This window comes from Ctenopharyngodon idella, chromosome 3, assembly GCF_019924925.1.
Source record: "Ctenopharyngodon idella isolate HZGC_01 chromosome 3, HZGC01, whole genome shotgun sequence".
NCBI classification, from domain to species: Eukaryota; Metazoa; Chordata; class Actinopteri; order Cypriniformes; family Xenocyprididae; genus Ctenopharyngodon; species Ctenopharyngodon idella.
In genome coordinates this window covers 15,111,276-15,128,302 of record NC_067222.1, presented here as the reverse complement: position 1 = coordinate 15,128,302, position 17,027 = coordinate 15,111,276, and the positions used below count along the sequence as shown (strand labels likewise).

General features: G+C 40.7%; 3 protein-coding genes across 20 annotated transcripts in view; 1 reads left to right on the top strand and 2 right to left on the bottom strand.

The window, feature by feature from the left end:
* Nucleotides 1-17,027, bottom strand: part of LOC127508063 (uncharacterized) — a 292,618-nt gene that overhangs the window by 122,125 nt on the left and 153,466 nt on the right. The window lies entirely within an intron of this gene.
* The window catches only part of LOC127508050 (uncharacterized), a 383,187-nt gene that overhangs the window by 233,626 nt on the left and 132,534 nt on the right, over nucleotides 1-17,027 (top strand). The window lies entirely within an intron of this gene.
* LOC127508056 (60 kDa lysophospholipase-like) overlaps nucleotides 1-17,027 on the bottom strand; it is a 90,417-nt gene that overhangs the window by 20,042 nt on the left and 53,348 nt on the right. The window contains exons 5-8 of one of the 3 annotated variants that reach the window (XM_051885629.1): nucleotides 12,994-13,091; nucleotides 12,088-12,335; nucleotides 9,217-9,313; nucleotides 2,199-2,301 (exon numbers count right to left, since the gene is read on the bottom strand). In XM_051885629.1, coding sequence (XP_051741589.1) covers nucleotides 2,199-2,301; nucleotides 9,217-9,313; nucleotides 12,088-12,309 — 422 coding nt within the window. In that variant the 5' untranslated portion in view covers nucleotides 12,310-12,335; nucleotides 12,994-13,091. Of the gene's footprint in view, nucleotides 1-1,698; nucleotides 1,750-2,198; nucleotides 2,302-9,216; nucleotides 9,314-12,087; nucleotides 12,336-12,993; nucleotides 13,092-17,027 lie in introns of those variants that run through there. The other 2 variants (XM_051885628.1, XM_051885630.1) reach the window with 2 other exon arrangements.

Below are 17,027 nucleotides of genomic sequence, written 5' to 3'. Positions count from 1 at the left end.
TAGATCAACTAAAACAAAACAAAAAAAGATAGAATATTTATTGACAGTGAGAATACGACTGATTTCAGGGGCATCTGCTGTAGTTAAATCAAAAACCATTTTTGCGTCAATGGAAGAGTAAATGTTGTGAAGCAGCAGACTTCAGCCTTTAGGCTCATCGCTCTGGGTCAGTTCATAGTGTTATTGTAATGAAGAGGGGAGTGCTGGGGGATTTTTCATAATTTGAGAACAAAGAGTGACCAAATGATCATGACCGGTCTGAGTGTGTTTATGGGAATTTTTGACCATTCTTCTAGAAGCACATTTGTGAGGTCAGGCAGTGATGTTGGCGAGAAGGCCTGGCTCACAATCTCTGCTCTAATTCATCCTAAAGGTATTCTATCGGGTTGAGGTCAGGACTCTGTTCAGGCCAGTCCAGTTCCTCCACACCAAACTCGCTCATCCATGTCTTTATGGATCTTGTTTTGTGCAGTCATGTTAGAACAGGAAGGGGCCATCCCCAAACTGTTCAAAGCATAGTTGGGAGCATGAAATTGTCCAAAATGTCTTGGTATGCTGAAGCATTAAGAGTTCCTTTCACTGGAACTAAGGGGCCAAGCCCAACCCCTGAAAAACAACCCCACACCATAATCCCCCCTCCACCAAACTTTACACTTGGCACAATGCAGTCAGGCAAGTACCGTTCTCCTGGCAACCGCCAAACCCAGACTCGTCCATTGGAGTGATTGGTCACTCCAGAGAACACGTCTCCACTGCTCTAGAGTCCAGTGGCGGCGTGCTTTACACCACTGCATCCGACGCTTTGCATTGCACTTGGTGATGTAAGGCTTGGATGCAGCTGCTCGGCCATGGAAACCCATTCCATGAAGCTCTCCACGCACTGTTCTTGAGCTAATCTGAAGGCCACATGAAGTTTGGAGGTCTGTAGCTATTGACTCTGCAGAAAGTTGGTGACCCAATTGCTTCTACTTTGTTCCCACTAACAGTTGATCGTGGAATATTTAGTAGTGAGGAAATTTCACGAATGGACTTATTGTACAGGTGGCAACCTATCATGGTACCATGCTTGAAATTACTGAGCTCCTGAGAGCGACCCATTCTTTCACAAATGTCTGTAGAAGCAGTCTGCATGCCTAGGTGCTTGATTTTATACACCTGTGGCCATGGAAGTGATTGGAACACCTGAATTCAATGATTTGGAGGGGTGTCCCAATACTTTTGGCAATATAGTGTACATATTCATGCTGCTGTTACATTGGGCCACCCATGTTAGTAGCACAGATGAGCTAATAGAGCAATAGATCTAAAAGATTAAAAAAAAAAAAAAAAATCCTAACCCACATGACATCTACTAAAGACATGAAGGAGGATGCAGCCCAGGCCTTGTTTAGCAGTGTATGAGCTATAAAGAGCCTTAAAGTGCCCCTATTATGCTATTTTAAAGGTTCCACTTTTTTAAGGTCTCCTACAAAAGCTTTACATGCTTCCAAGGTCAAAAAACACTTTAATTTTCTCACAATATACATTGCAGCATCACTTCTTTTCTCAGCGTCTAAATGGCTCGATCAAAAATACAGTTTCTCTTAACCCGTCGTTTCCAAGAGCCTACTTCAAATATGATAACTATGTGCTCATTTACAGAATCTGACACTGCTGCTTTATATATAACACATTCTGTTGGGTCGGATTGCTTCTCACCTCAATCGAACCGCCAACAGAAGCCTCATTCAGGCAATCTCTGAGAAATTCCTTTGGCGTGGATGAAAGGTAATATTCGAAAAAGCATAGAGGCATTTTAAGATTTGCAAATATGTGAAAAAAAAAAGTTATATATAAAATTATTAGTTACATTTTTTGCATTGATGCATCTCTAGCATGCTTCACACAACCATGACCTATAGTCCATATAACACATATAATATTTAAAAACATATACTATACTATATTCTATATAAACTATATAAACATGATGGTTATTGTAGTTACAGACTAAATGTGAGCATGCATTTACTTGTTTCACTTGCTCAGAACAGATTCAGCATCCATTAGAACTGTAATAAAAGTAGAAACCAACAATTCAAACCTGTATTTTGTGTACAAATAGATGAATGCATCTAGTGTCTGGATCTATAAATAGGACAGAATCTCCAAACTTCTAACTTGATCCCATATATGTGTGCATCTGCATGGGAACTTACGGCAGCACCAGCGTGTTCTCCTGAGGTGAACCGTACTGCTCATCATGCAGAATAGAGAGTTTACGCAGAGTTTCAACAAAAGCATTAGGTTCTGGAGACAGAACTGCAAATATAGAAGAAAAGTCTGTAAAAAGTTATGAACAAATGCACCAAATTCACACACACACCATACAAACATATGGATTTTCATGTTTGCTTGCCTCAAGTTTCTTTGACCAGAATTCAGCATCAGCTATAAAGCCAAAAAGACCATCTTGAATATTTGATACTGCGATACTGCCTGCCTCTGTTATTCCTATTCGCTCCTGTCTGACCCTGCCTGTACGACCACTCTGTTTAATAAAGCATGCAAATGGATCCCAGTCTAAGTGACGATTCGTTACAGAAGACTTCGCTAACTCCAGATCCAGCTGCTTTCTCTCACCTGCATGTGTGCCACCATGTCTGCTCAGGCCAGTCAGCTGGCCGCTCACCAGCACCAGCTCAACCGTCTCACTAGCCTCACAGAAGAGCTGGTGAAAGCACTCCAGGGCTTGCAGCTCCACGCTCCCGCAGCGTCTTCACCGCCCGCCGCGGCCGCCATTACACACGCGGTCGAGACGCCGCCACCAACTAATCCCCGCCTCTCTCTGCCTGAGAAGTTTGACGGTGACCCAGCAAAGTGCAAGGGATTCATCCTCCAGTGTTCGCTCTTCATCAATCAGCAGCCTGCCATGTTTTGTACTGATGCCGGTAAGATCGCTCTAATTTGTTCATTGTTTACGGGGAGAGCGCTAGACTGGATTACAGCGGTTTGGGGAGATGATGGATCTGCTTTCCCCTCATATGAGATCTTCTTACAGAGATTCAGGGAGGTGTTCGATCATCCCGGTGATGGCAAGGGGGCCGGCGATCGCCTATTAGAACTCACTCAAGGACGGAGAACGGCGGCTGAGGAGGAGAGAGGTCGTCGTATAGCCCATCGTCTGTGTCTGTACTGTGGCGGTCCGGGCCATGTGAGGAACAATTGCCCGGTGCGTTCTCGCCCTGAAATCCCACGTTCGGTGAGTGATCCTAAACCCCATTACTCTCCAGCCATGTGTGTCTGTCCCCATCAAACTGTTGTTAAATGGCGTCCCTCTGGGGACCTCTGCGTTACTGGATTCCGGAGCTGCGGGAAACTTCATATCTCAAAGCTTTGTTGATCAGCAGAAAATCCCAGTAATTGAATGTCTCTCTTCTCTCACAGTGGAGGCCATAGATGGATGCCCTCTGGGTCCAGGAAGCATTAACACCATTACACAACCCCTAACCATGCAGATTGGCATTTTTCACACCAAACTTATCCAATTCCATGTTCTGCCTACGTCCACCTCTTCAGTCATTCTGGGGTTACCATGGCTCTGCACTGATAACCCACACATCTGCTGGAGAGAAGGTCAAATCATTCACTGGAACAAGCACTGCCTAACCAAGTGTCTGCCTCAATCACCTCCCTTATGTGTCAGAACTATCCAGGCCACCGAACCCACTGTAGTCGCCACAGAACCTGAGGAGGAACTGGCCAAGGGATTCATTCGACTGTCTACCTCACCTGCATCTGCTGGCTTCTTCTTCATGGGGAAGAAGGATGGGGGTCTCCGCCCTTGCATCGACTACCGGGGTCTTAACGAGATCACAGTTATCAGAATTCTGCTACCCACTGCCAAAATCCCAGTAATTGAATGTCTCTCTTCTCTCACAGTGGAGGCCATAGATGGATGCCCTCTGGGTCCAGGAAGCATTAACACCATTACACAACCCCTAACCATGCAGATTGGCATTTTTCACACCAAACTTATCCAATTCCATGTTCTGCCTACGTCCACCTCTTCAGTCATTCTGGGGTTACCATGGCTCTGCACTGATAACCCACACATCTGCTGGAGAGAAGGTCAAATCATTCACTGGAACAAGCACTGCCTAACCAAGTGTCTGCCTCAATCACCTCCCTTATGTGTCAGAACTATCCAGGCCACCGAACCCACTGTAGTCGCCACAGAACCTGAGGAGGAACTGGCCAAGGGATTCATTCGACTGTCTACCTCACCTGCATCTGCTGGCTTCTTCTTCATGGGGAAGAAGGATGGGGGTCTCCGCCCTTGCATCGACTACCGGGGTCTTAACGAGATCACAGTTATCAGAATTCTGCTACCCACTGCCATTGGTCCCCGCTGCTCTGGAACAACTTCGCACAGCCAGGTACTTCACCAAGCTTGATCTCCGCAGCACATATAACCTAATCTGCATAAGAGAGGGTGACGAGTGGAAAACCGCATTCTTGACGGCTACTGGGCACTACGAATATCTTGTTATGCCCTTCGGGCTGGTCAATAGTCCGTCCGTTTTTCAGGCCTTGATCAATGACGTATTCAGAGACATGTTAAACAAATTTGTGATCGTTTACATTGATGACATTCTGATTTATTCAGATAACACGGAGGATCATATCACTCAGGTCAGACAGGTTCTTCAGAGGCTAATCCAGTATCAACTCTACGCCAAGGCGGAAAAGTGTGAGTTCCACAAGACATCCACGTCATTCCTCGGCTACGTCATCAGCCCAGAGGGTGTCGCCATGGACAAGAAGAAAGTTACCGCCATCCTGAACTGGCCACGACCCAATACTCTCAAGGAGCTACAACGTTTTCTGGGGTTCGCCAACTTCTACCGCCGGTTCATCCGAATTTCAGTACCATAGCCTGCCCGCTTACTAGCATGGTGAAGAAGGGGCAAAATCGACTCAAGTGGTCTCCACCAGCCATTCATGCCTTCCAGGACCTCAAGGAGCGCTTCACCTCGGCTCCCATTCTCCACCATCCAGACCCCTCTCTCCCGTTCGTCGTTGAGGTGGATGCATCCAACACTGGGCTCGGGGCTATACTCTCTCAAAGGCAAGGTAATCCATCTAAACTCTACCCCTGTGCATTTCATTCCAGGAAGCTCACATCGGCAGAACGCAATTATGATGTCGGAGACCGAGAGCTACTGGCCATGAAAACCGCCTTCGAGGAGTGGCGCCACTGGCTGGAGGGGGCTACACATCCTTTCATTGTCCTGACTGACCACAAGAACTTAGAGTACCTACGAACTGCCAAAAGACTCAACCCTCGTCAAGCCCGCTGGTCCCTGTTCTTCTCTCGATTTCACTTCACTGTCACCTACCATCCCGGATCCAAGAACGTCAAAGCAGACGCCCTCTCACAACAATTCGAAGGTGAGAACCTAACTCAGAGCCATGAGACCGTAATACCTGCCTCTCTTGTTGTTGCACCTATACAGTGGGATATTATGACGGAGATGGAACAGGCCAATGCTGGTAATCAGACACCCCCTGACTGTCCCCCGGATAGAACCTTCATGCCCGTGGGCTTCCGCAACCGTGTCCTGGAGATGGTACACAATTCTCCCTCTTCAGGTCATCCTGGTATTACAGCAACCACGCAACTTCTTCAGAATCGGTTCTGGTGGCCATCTCTGCCCAAGGACACTACTCACTTCGTCAACGCATGCCAAGTCTGCCAAAGAAATAAACCCTCACATCTACTCCCCGCCGGCCTGCTTCAACCTCTGCCACTCCCACAACGCCCCTGGTCCCACATCGCCGTGGACTTCGTCACTGACCTGCCTGTCTCAGATGGATACACCACCATACTCACGGTGGTGGACCGGTTTTCCAAGGCGTGCCGCCTCATTCCCCTCACCAAGCTACCCACGGCCATGCAAACCGCCGAGCAACTGTGCAACTGGGTCTTCCGCATTTATGGTCTACCAGAAGACATTGTGTCTGACCGGGGCCCCCAGTTCACCTCTCGCCTCTGGGCAGCATTCTGTCAAGCGCTCAGCATCAATGTCAGTCTCACCTCCGGCTATCACCCACAATCCAACGGCCAGACAGAACGTTTAAACCAAGAACTCACCCACTTCCTCCGTTCCTACTGCAATCAGAACCAGAACGACTGGTCCCGATACCTGCTGTGGGCTGAATACGCCCAGAATTCCCTGCGCAAACCGGTGACACCATTCCAGTGCATTCTTGGGTTCCAACCACCATTATTCCCATGGTCTGGAGAGCCCACCAACGTACCTGCAGTCAACGACTGGATGATCCGTAGTGAGGCGACTTGGGATAGAGCACACACCCACCTTCAACATGCTGTCCGCTGGCAGAAGGCTCAAGCTGACCGCCGCCGCCGTCCAGCTCCTCCGTACCAGCCTGGTCAGTGGGTCTGGCTATCCACACGGGACCTCCGGTTGAAGCTCCCCTGCCGCAAATTGAGCCCAAGGTACGTTGGCCCATATCAAATCACACATCAAATAACACCTGTTTCCTTTTGTCTTGCCCTACCTAATCATTTTCGCATTTCTCCTACATTTCATGTCTCACTGCTCAAGTCTGCCGATGGTCCCAGCGAGGAGGGGGAGGAGAGGTCAGGTGATCAGGGCCTCCCTCCCATTTTAGTGGAGGGCGAGGAGGCTTACCAAGTCCGTGAGCTGCTGGACTCCAGGCGCCGAGGACGTTTACTTCAATATCTGGTTGACTGGGAGGGGTATGGTCCGGAGGAAGAAACCTGGGTCAACTCGGATGATATCCTGGACCCCAACTTGGTGGAAGAGTTCCACACCAACCATCCGGACAAGCCTGCCCCTCGTCCTCATGGAAGACCTCGGCGCCGCTTGCCTCCTCACGCCAGGAGGTGTTCGTGGGGGGGGGCTCTGTCACAGTGATGGACTCCGTGGTTCCCTCCTCTGGCCATCGGAGGGAGCCATCACCGGAATACTAACACACACACATACACTTGCACTACAATTCCCACAAGCCCGTACCTTGGACTGATTACGCCACCAGCTGTAACCCATAACTCAGATTATAAAAGACTGCCACTCACCTCAGTGCTCCGCGAAGTCTTGTTTTGCCTTGGTGAACATTTCTGAGCGTTTATACCCTGTCTTATTGCCTGTTGCCGATTACGTCTCACTCTGTTTCTCGACCCTTGCTGCCTGCCCTTTGTTCCTTGCCTGATTACTGTTCTGTGAGTGATATCTGCCTGTCCTGACCCTTTTGCCTGTTATTGACCACGATACTGCCTGCCTCTGTTATTCCTGTTCGCTCCTGTCTGACCCTGCCTGTACGGCCACTCTGTTTAATAAAGCATGCAAATGGATCCCAGTCTAAGTGACGATTCGTTACACTATGCTAATATTGTATCATTTTGCACATTTTGATATTTTGAACCACATTCCTTTTTTATAGGGTAGAATAAAAAAATATTGTATAGTGTTACTAATTTTATATAATTTATGCTGGAAGTTCAATGAAAAAAATGGCTTACATATGAAATAACTATGTGTAGACCTGTCGCGATTATTGATTAATTTCATGATAGTGGTTATTCGATCTAATTGATCTAATAATATTTAATAAACACAATAATCGTGCAGTTTAAATTTCAATCACATTTTGCAAAAGATTATTAAAAAAAACTATACACAAAGTACAATGTTAGTCAAAGGCCTTACTTCATACAAAATGAAGGTTTGTGGAATTAATCAGACTGCATTATATTATATTATATTATATTATATTATATTATATTATATTATATTATATTGGACTATTTATTTATATTTTTTATGACAATTAATCATCAGCACAAAATTAATGATCATGACAGGCTTAACTATGTGGTAATGTCTATTTATTGGCTGATAATTGGCTAATTGGAAATACTTTACAAATGAAATCCTAAAAATCTCATCAACAATCTCTTTTGATGTCCAGAGAGGTGAAAGCTAAATTGCATCATGCAGACCTGTAATGGCAGACTACAGAAAATAAAACAAAACAACGGACTGTTTCCTATATGACTAGTGTTGTGCAGTGTTGGGGGTAGCGCATTACAGGTAACTCAAGTTACGTTATCAGATGACTTTTTTATGACTATCTAGTAAAGTAACGCATTACTTTTACATTTACAACAAAATATCTGAGTTACTTTTTCAAATAAGTTGCTTTGTTTTCCATTTATTGACTGACGGCTCTCTTGTTGAGAGGTGTTGTGCACTATATAAACATGATGTTATTGTACAGACTATGAGCATGATGTGAGCATGCATTTACTCAAAACAGATTCAGTTTTCATAGAAATTAATAAAAACAGTGAAATGCAAACTCAGAATATTATGCAAACCTGAAATGATTGAATGTTTAATGACACAAATATGTTTATTTAATCTCACTTTATTAGCCAGTGTCTTTAATGCAGCCTTTGATGATCCAATTCTACCATACAAATACAGAAAAATTACTTGAAACATCACATTTGTGGGGGGGTTTTATTGCTGAAGTATGAGTGTTATTGTTACATTTTTTATTTTTTTATTTTTTGTTAGCAAGCCCAGCCCAGGTGAGAAAAAGTAATGTAACGTAAACTTGTAATGTAATCAAGTTTGTTGTATTTCTGTTACGTATTTAATAAAGCTGGATGTTTTTGTGTTTTGACAAAAAAAAAAAAAAAAAATTATCAGTGTTTGTTTTAGAGAAGATACTTTTTAAAGATAAAGATTAGTTTTTGTAAGTCAATTCAAGTAGCATTGTGCAGGAAATAACACTAAAGCCCAGTGTCGGAATTCTCACAAAACACCAACAACTGTTTACAGAAGGCAAATATTTGTCTGTTCATATAATTTGCTAATTAAGTCATAAAACAAGATCAGCATCCTCTTCAAGTGTTATTTCATGTTACATCATGGGATGCATGCTCAGAAAATTGGAATTAGGTGAAATCTAGAAAGGAGCATCATTTATTTACAGATGGTACTTGGTTTGATATTTATCACATTAATAGATTCTAGGTACTGCCCCCCCTTTTTTTTTGTAATATGATATCAGAAAATAAATAATCCCACAGTATAAACATATCATAACATATTTGTGTAATAACATATTAATTCATAAATCACATGTATATATGTACCTCGTGTAGGCAGGTGTACCTACCGTTATTATGATACGTCATTCCAATGGTTCCACCGGTGTTTATGACCAGGACCCTCGCCTCATCACTCTGACCCACGCCATCCAGACTGACAGATTTCTACAACCGAAACACATGAAACACAGACTGACTTAACCTGCTATGAGAAAGAGCTTGACCCAGTGAGGTCATGCTTGTTGAAGACGGAGCCAAGTAGCTTCCAATCTGCCATATCGGACTCACTTATGACTACCCAAAAACTAAACCAGAGATTGTCTTGTTATATACGGTGACTGGGAGGGGACATGTTCGGTTCACTTAGTTTTGTCGTGGCCACAATATATTAACTTGTGGAAACGTGATAATATTTCGTGGCCACCAGATAAATATTTATGGGAACATCATATTAACTCATGGGAACATCATGGCCACAATATAATTTTTTCGAGGTCACAACAATCTTATTTCATGGCCACGCGATGTAAAGTCGTGGCCTTGAGATCCTATGTTGAGGGTACAACATATTTTTCTCATGGCCACGACTTTGTAGGATTTGAGGGTGAAACAGGCACAAATGAATCTTGCAGATAATTCATTCAAACAGAATATCCCATGGTATTCTGAATCAACACTCAGGACCCTAATTCAGAGGATCTTTCATTTGCGGCTCCATTCAGTCTACAAAACCCCCCAGCTTAGTACTTTATGGCCTTCCAAGCTTGTGAAAGTTGAGCCTAGCTGAGGAAGATGTCAACCTTAAGCAGTTTGTAAACGACGGATTGGATTGAAGAGGGCACAGCTCGAGCCCCACCAAGATAACGCCAGAGGTTGTTTGATCCCCGAAATGGAGATCCAAAACAGGCCTTCTTCTTCTGAGTGACCTCTGAGTGACAGAGAGTTGAAATCCACTGAAAATCCCACAGGAACTGTTTTATATATAAACTGCATTGAATTGTTCCAAAAACAATTCTAAACTGACTTGTAATCAAACATCGTTCAACTGCATAATTCTATATCATGTCTAAAACCTATACTTGTGACTAATCATGCTTGGATCACTCACAATTCATGTAATTGTTATAACTTTTTATAACAATTTCAAAACAATTATGAAGATTCTGTGCGCTACACTACCCTCCCCTTAAGAGACCCAGTTTCCATAAAAGAACTCAGTAATGCGGTAAGTAACTTCCAGTTGCAACTACTTTAGTCCTTCATCAGTACTTCTATACGAGCAGCGTCACCAATGTCACCAAAGAAGTGTGTTTTTGGTTGTGAGGGAAAAATAACCTTGTTCAGCTTCCCAAAGAACCCAGCGTTAAGGGTTCAGTGGATGCAGTTTGTTTATTTCCGGCATTTCGGTGACAAATGTTTTATAAAACAAGGCCCAGTTCAACGCTGGATTTACAGATCTTTTTAAACTGAAAAATGGAGTTGTCTCAGTGATAAATGATCATGGACGGAACTGCAGGCGGTAAGTAAAACTGCATGTGTTTTGCTGGAAATCGGCATGTAAGGGCATATAATACAAACAATAGTATAATGAATCAAAAGTTATCCAGGGATAATGCATGTTGTGACTGTTTTTGGAAATAATCGGTACAGCGTATCTGTCTTTTAAAAATCTGATAAAACTAAAGACTCTTCAGAGATATGAAAGATGCAGTACTACGCTATAGGTACTCAATACTAACATGAGATTGGCAGAAACTGTGTGTGTTATGTCCTCTTCAATGTATTTTCAGTTGATTTCATCTAAGGCTGTGGCTGGAAGTTAGTAGTAGTTTTTGTGTTTCTTTCCTTCAGTGATTCTTCTCGTTATCATCAAGTGTCTTCAATAATCGAACAATCATCACTCAGTTAATCACTTAAGTATCTAATTAACTCTAACACCGATTCAGTGTTACTTTTAACACCCTGCTGGCGGTTCCCATATGAACACGGAGCGGTGTTAATTTAAAGGGTTAGTTCAACCTTAATTTTATGAAGCGACGAGAATATTTTGTGTGCCAAAAAACAAAGTAACGATTTTATTCAACAATATCTAGTGATAGTCGATTTCAAAACACTGCTTCATTAAGCTTTACGAATACTTTGTTTCGAATCAGTGGTTTGGAGCACGTATCAAACTGCCAAAGTCACGCCCTCCAACAGTGAACCATTGAAATTTCGAAATGCTTATGACGTTTGGCAGATTGATACGCACTCCGAACCACCGAAACAAAATATTCATAAAGCTTTGAAGCTTCATGAAGCAGTGTTTTGAAATCGCCATCACTAAATATTGTTGAATAAAGTCACACAAAAAGTATTCTTGTCACTTCATAACATTATGGTTGAACCACTGCAGTCACATGAACTGTTTTAAATGTCTTTAGCAGCTTTCTGGACATCTGAAAGTGTTAATGATCTTGTTCTCAATGGAGGCCTCACTGAGCCATCGGATTTTGACAAAAATATCTTAATTTGTGTTTTGAAGTCTTACGGGTGTGGAACGACATGAGGGTGAGTAATTAATGACAGAATTTTCATTTTTGGGTGAACTAACCCTTTAACACCAGGTAATTTACTGTGATAGTACTGCTCACACCGCCATCTGGTAGCTCTAGGAAAACAAGAGCACGGTGGGCAATATGCATTTAATTATTGGAGGACTACCTCAAAGTCATTTGTATTTTCCTGCTGCCAGTTGGTGGCGCTATGACTATAACTGTTTGAGCATGTGTAAACTTTTTATGCATTGAGTTGCTGCCATGGTTAGCTGATGATATAGTTATATTAATGAACAGGTGACCTAATGAAATGGCTACTGAGTGTATATGGAACATTTTATTTATTTTTAGTGTGATGTTGTAAAACATCCCTGCTGTAGACAACACATATGTACCATTTACCTTGTGTTGTTCATCTGCCTGATTTTCTCTTCCCGGTGTATTTGTTTTAGGACTGTGGTCTGTGCTGTCCTTGGCTTTAGTGGTTTGAACTTGTGATGTGTCAGGAACTGAAGTTTGCTCCATATTAAATGTTTCTTCATTATCTTCCTTTTTAACCAGATCATGTGGCCTTTCTTTCTCCTTATTCTTCTTCTTCTGCCAGAAGCAAAACCTGGACATCATGTTGATTTGGATCTGCTATTATTTCACTGGAGAGAAAAGTAAATTTGGTAACTTTTCTAAGCCTTTATTTATAATGCATCATAAGGGGCCGTTCACATATCGTGTCTAACAAAGCGTAGAAAGCATGGTCGCGCCGCTTCTCCTCCTTTTCCACAAGCGTCGCTTCCATTATAAGCACCTGCTGCGCGGCTAAATTTGAAATAACTGACTTGCGCGTGGAAAAGACGCGATATGTGAACGGCCCCTAAGGGTATTATAATTCATAATACATGCATAATGCTTCTGCACAGTATCATACTACATCTTATGTGTGGTCTTTTACTACTTAAAATAAAGTGACAAATACAAAGTCTTCTTTTAAACATCTAAAAAGCTTTATAATGTGGTCATAATATTTATAAGTGATCTTTGTCAGCTTTCAGTAAAGTAACAAAAGATAAGTCTTCTTTTATAAGATATCATGAAGTGTTTATAAGACATTTCCCCTAAGGTAAACTCAAAGTTGTGTGGAAAAGTACAAAGAAACAATACATGCACAATGCAAATCATGTTTTATTCGATAAACATATGTATGTAATACATATGTAGTATTAATATTGAATCATGTAGATTTAATATGTAGCTTAATATTTATATATACAAAAAGAAACTAGAAATCAGAAGGTCAATCCCATTTGAACAAACCTTTTCAATTGATATTTAGAAGTGTTATAACACAAGTGTGTGTGCAGCTGTTATTTTTTTTATTTATGTCCAGCTTATTGGTTATTTTTGTTCTTGTCCTGAAAATGATAAGCAAAGACACATTTAAATATACAATATAAACATTTATATACAATTTAAGGTGCACAAAAATGTTTTATTTTACAGTCTGGTTAAGCACATTCATGAAAGTTGTATTTTCTAATGTCATGTATAAGGCGGCCAAGAACGCGTGAGGGTGGTTCCTGACAAGCCATTATTCCCATTCAATTACGAGGTGCTCTTTCAAAAGTTTAGTTGTCCTGTTGCCACGGTGGTGCCATATATCCTTTTTTTTGCGTCTTCCTTGTGCGTTCTAAATGTTGCATTGTATATGTTGTATATAAGTTTGTTTTTAAGGCATTATGTGTGCATTATAATGCATTAAGAATAGTCTTAGAATGCATTATAAATACACTCAAAAAAACATTTGTCTTAATTGAATATTTATGTATTTTGATTTGCATATATGCATTTTCATCCATTTGGATTACATAGGTTTAACATAAATTAATAACTGGATGTGATTTATATTTTCTGTCAGTCATACATAATTGAAACAGGTCAAATTTATGTAATTGTATTAATAAACTGAATGTGATTCATGTTTGTCAGTCATACATACATGAAACCGATAAGATTTATGTAATAGTACACAGCAAAATGTCTATGTTAAATTAATTTTCTGCATTCTGCATTCTGGATTCTGCATTCCGGATGGAGGCGGGGCGATCATTCCACCAGCAAGGAACAGAGAACGAGAATGTTCTGAAGAGCGATTTAGTGCCTCTTTGTGACGGTACCACAAGCCTTTGCGCATTTAGCGATCGCAGGCTTCTGGTAGGGATGTAGACTCGTAAGAGTGAGTGGAAGTAGGAGGGTGCTGAGCCTGTGGTAGATCTGTAAGCAAGCGTCAACACCTTGAACTGCAAATTTTGATTCGTCTGACGACAGAACAGTTTTCCACTTTGCCACAGTCCATTTTAAATGAGCCTTGGCCCAGAGAAAACGCCTGCGCTTCTGGATCATGTTTAGATATGGCTTCTTTTTGACCTATAGAGTTTTAGCCGGCAACGGCGAATGGCACGGTGGATTGTGTTCACCGACAATGTTTTCTTGAAGTATTCCTGAGCCCATGTTGTGATTTCCATTACAGTAGCATTCCTGTATGTGATGCAGTGCCGTCTAAGGGCCCGAAGATCACGGGAATCCAGTATGGTTTTCCGGCCTTGACCCTTACGCACAGAGATTGTTCCAGATTCTCTGAATCTTTGGATGATATTATGCACTGTAGATGATGATAACTTCAAACTCTTTGTAATTTTTCTCTGAGAAACTCCTTTCTGATATTGCTCCACTATTTTTCGTCGCAGCATTGGGGAAATTGGTGATCCTCTGCCCATCTTGACTTCTGAGAGACACTGCCACTCTGAGAGGCTCTTTTTATACCCAATCATGTTGCCAGTTGACCTAATAAGTTGCAAATTGGCCCTCCAGCTGTTCCTTATATGTACATTTAACTTTTCCGGCCTCTTATTGCTACCTGTCCCAACTTTTTTGGAATGTGTAGCTCTCATGAAATCCAAAATGAGCCAATATTTGGCATGACATTTCAAAATGTCTCACTTTCAACATTTGATATGTTATCTATATTCTATTGTGAATAAAATATAAGTTTATGAGATTTGTAAATTATTGCATTCCTTTTTTATTCACAATTTGTACAGTGTCACAACTTTTTTGGAATCGGGTTTGTATAAATGTTAAAAAAAAAAAAATTAGGAGAATCAATGTATTGTGAACAATTTACTGCTATTGTGTAAATAATATGTAATCATGATTGGCAATGTCACTTTGTAAAGAAAGACTACGAGCCTGTGCACATAAGCATTCAAACGCACATGCCTATAGACTGAACACGTAATACGCATGTGCATGCCGTCAACGTTTTCACAGATTTGCAATTTAACTTTACACAGAAATGATAACAGTATATTTTTCAAAAACTCACACTTTGAAATCGGTTTCAGTTCTCAGGCTGGCAAAACGCAGTTGTCATGTAAAATGACTTAAATTTTGACAAGTATTTGATCTAAAATAGTTCCAAACAAATCCACAGCAGAACTGTTGTGTGTTTACCAGCAAAACACAAGTGGTGTTTCACTGCTGAATTAATCAAGTGCTTTAAAAGAATCGGTTGAATAAATGATTTGCGACTCACTCATTGAGTGATTTACCGCTACCTCTTGGCGGTTTTAGTATCATATTAAAAAGTATAATTGTATTTGTTTTACCATCATATTTCTATATTCAAAAAAGTATATTTAAAACTTCTTATAAAATTATTTGTGCATTTGTAATTGTAGTTCAAATTAATGTTTATTATTTCATCAAGACTTTTCTCAGGCAGTGGATGTTTCAGATGAATGTGAGGAGTGCTGGTCTGGTCTTGGTCTCTGTCTCAACCCCTCAAAGTCTTGGTCTGGACACACTCTGGTCTTGGCCTTGACTTGGTGCCTTCTAGGAGGCCTTTCTTTTAAACTATATAAAGTTTAATGCCAAATGTTTTATCAGTGTTATACATCAGGTGAAAAGTTAAGGAATTAAATGTGTAAGATCCAGACTTCACTAGACCTGGCATATCAGATTTTGGTCTGGTAGCCTATTTAACACCCTAGGTGAAAAAAAAAAGTACATTTCTATAATGTACTTAAAGTGCTCTATTTTCGTGCACTACTTTTGTACTTAATATACTAAAAATTCTTCTTTAGTCCTTCTTAAGATAATATTAAGAACATGTAAGTGTACTCAACTGTGCTATTTTGAGACACCATGAAATATGAACTTAAATGTGCTTTTAATATACTATCTCTGTATTTAAAAATGTATTTAGATACCACTTATAGTACATTTGAACCCATAGTGTACTACAAGTGGTAACTAAATATATTTTTTAAATACAGAGATAGTATATTAAAAGCACATTTAAGTTCATATTTCATGGTGTCTCAAAATAGCACAGTTGAGTACACTTAAATGTTCTTAAGATTAAGTACAAAATTAGTGCGTGAAAATAGAGCACTTTAAGTACATTATTGAAATGTACTTTTTTTTTTTTTTCACCTGGGACCATGTCAACAGCTTGCCATGTTAACTCTTTAACAAAAGACATGCAGACAGACAAATAACAGAAAGCAAATTCTTATGAAAAAAAAAAAAAGATTTTATTGAATGATCTTAGGTGAATTTTATCAGACCAGATTAGACTTTGTCTGACCAGCATAAATTCTACAGCTGTTATCGTATAATGTAACATTGCCAAAATTAAAAAAAGGAAATGAATGAGTCACAACTGTGAAGTTGAGATGACAATACAGCACACAACATATATAGGCTTACATATACATAAGTAAACAAAAAGTAACAGTAAAGTAAAATATAATGAAAAGTAATGAGTAAATGAATATTGAATATTTTAAGAAATTAGTACATAAGGAAAGATAATGCATATAAAAAAGAAAGAAACAACATGAATGAAGATGTTTGTGGCTGCCATCCCGATGTCACACCAAAGGTGTTTAATGCTGAAATGCAGGAAAAACAATTAGTGTGTATTAATTTAACACTGCATCATGTTGCACAAATGTCACCCATTTAATCCCACCGGTCACAATTGTGACCACAATTTTTCCTCACATATTTTGGTGTGGCATTAAAAAGCAACTCTTATTATTAAGCACATGTTCATTTATAATGCAAATTTAAGATGTCTGCATGAGTTCTGGGCAGGTCTAACATTATTGTGTAGGTTGGTCACGTGACCACAAACAATTATTTCCTGGTACTGCCATCTTAACACAAAGATGACATTAACGCTCAGAAATGACAGTTAAGTTTTCTAAGTTAATTTTTGAATAGCTCATATATTTTTTGCACACATCTTAATGAAAGGGTTATCTATACATACATATTGAAAT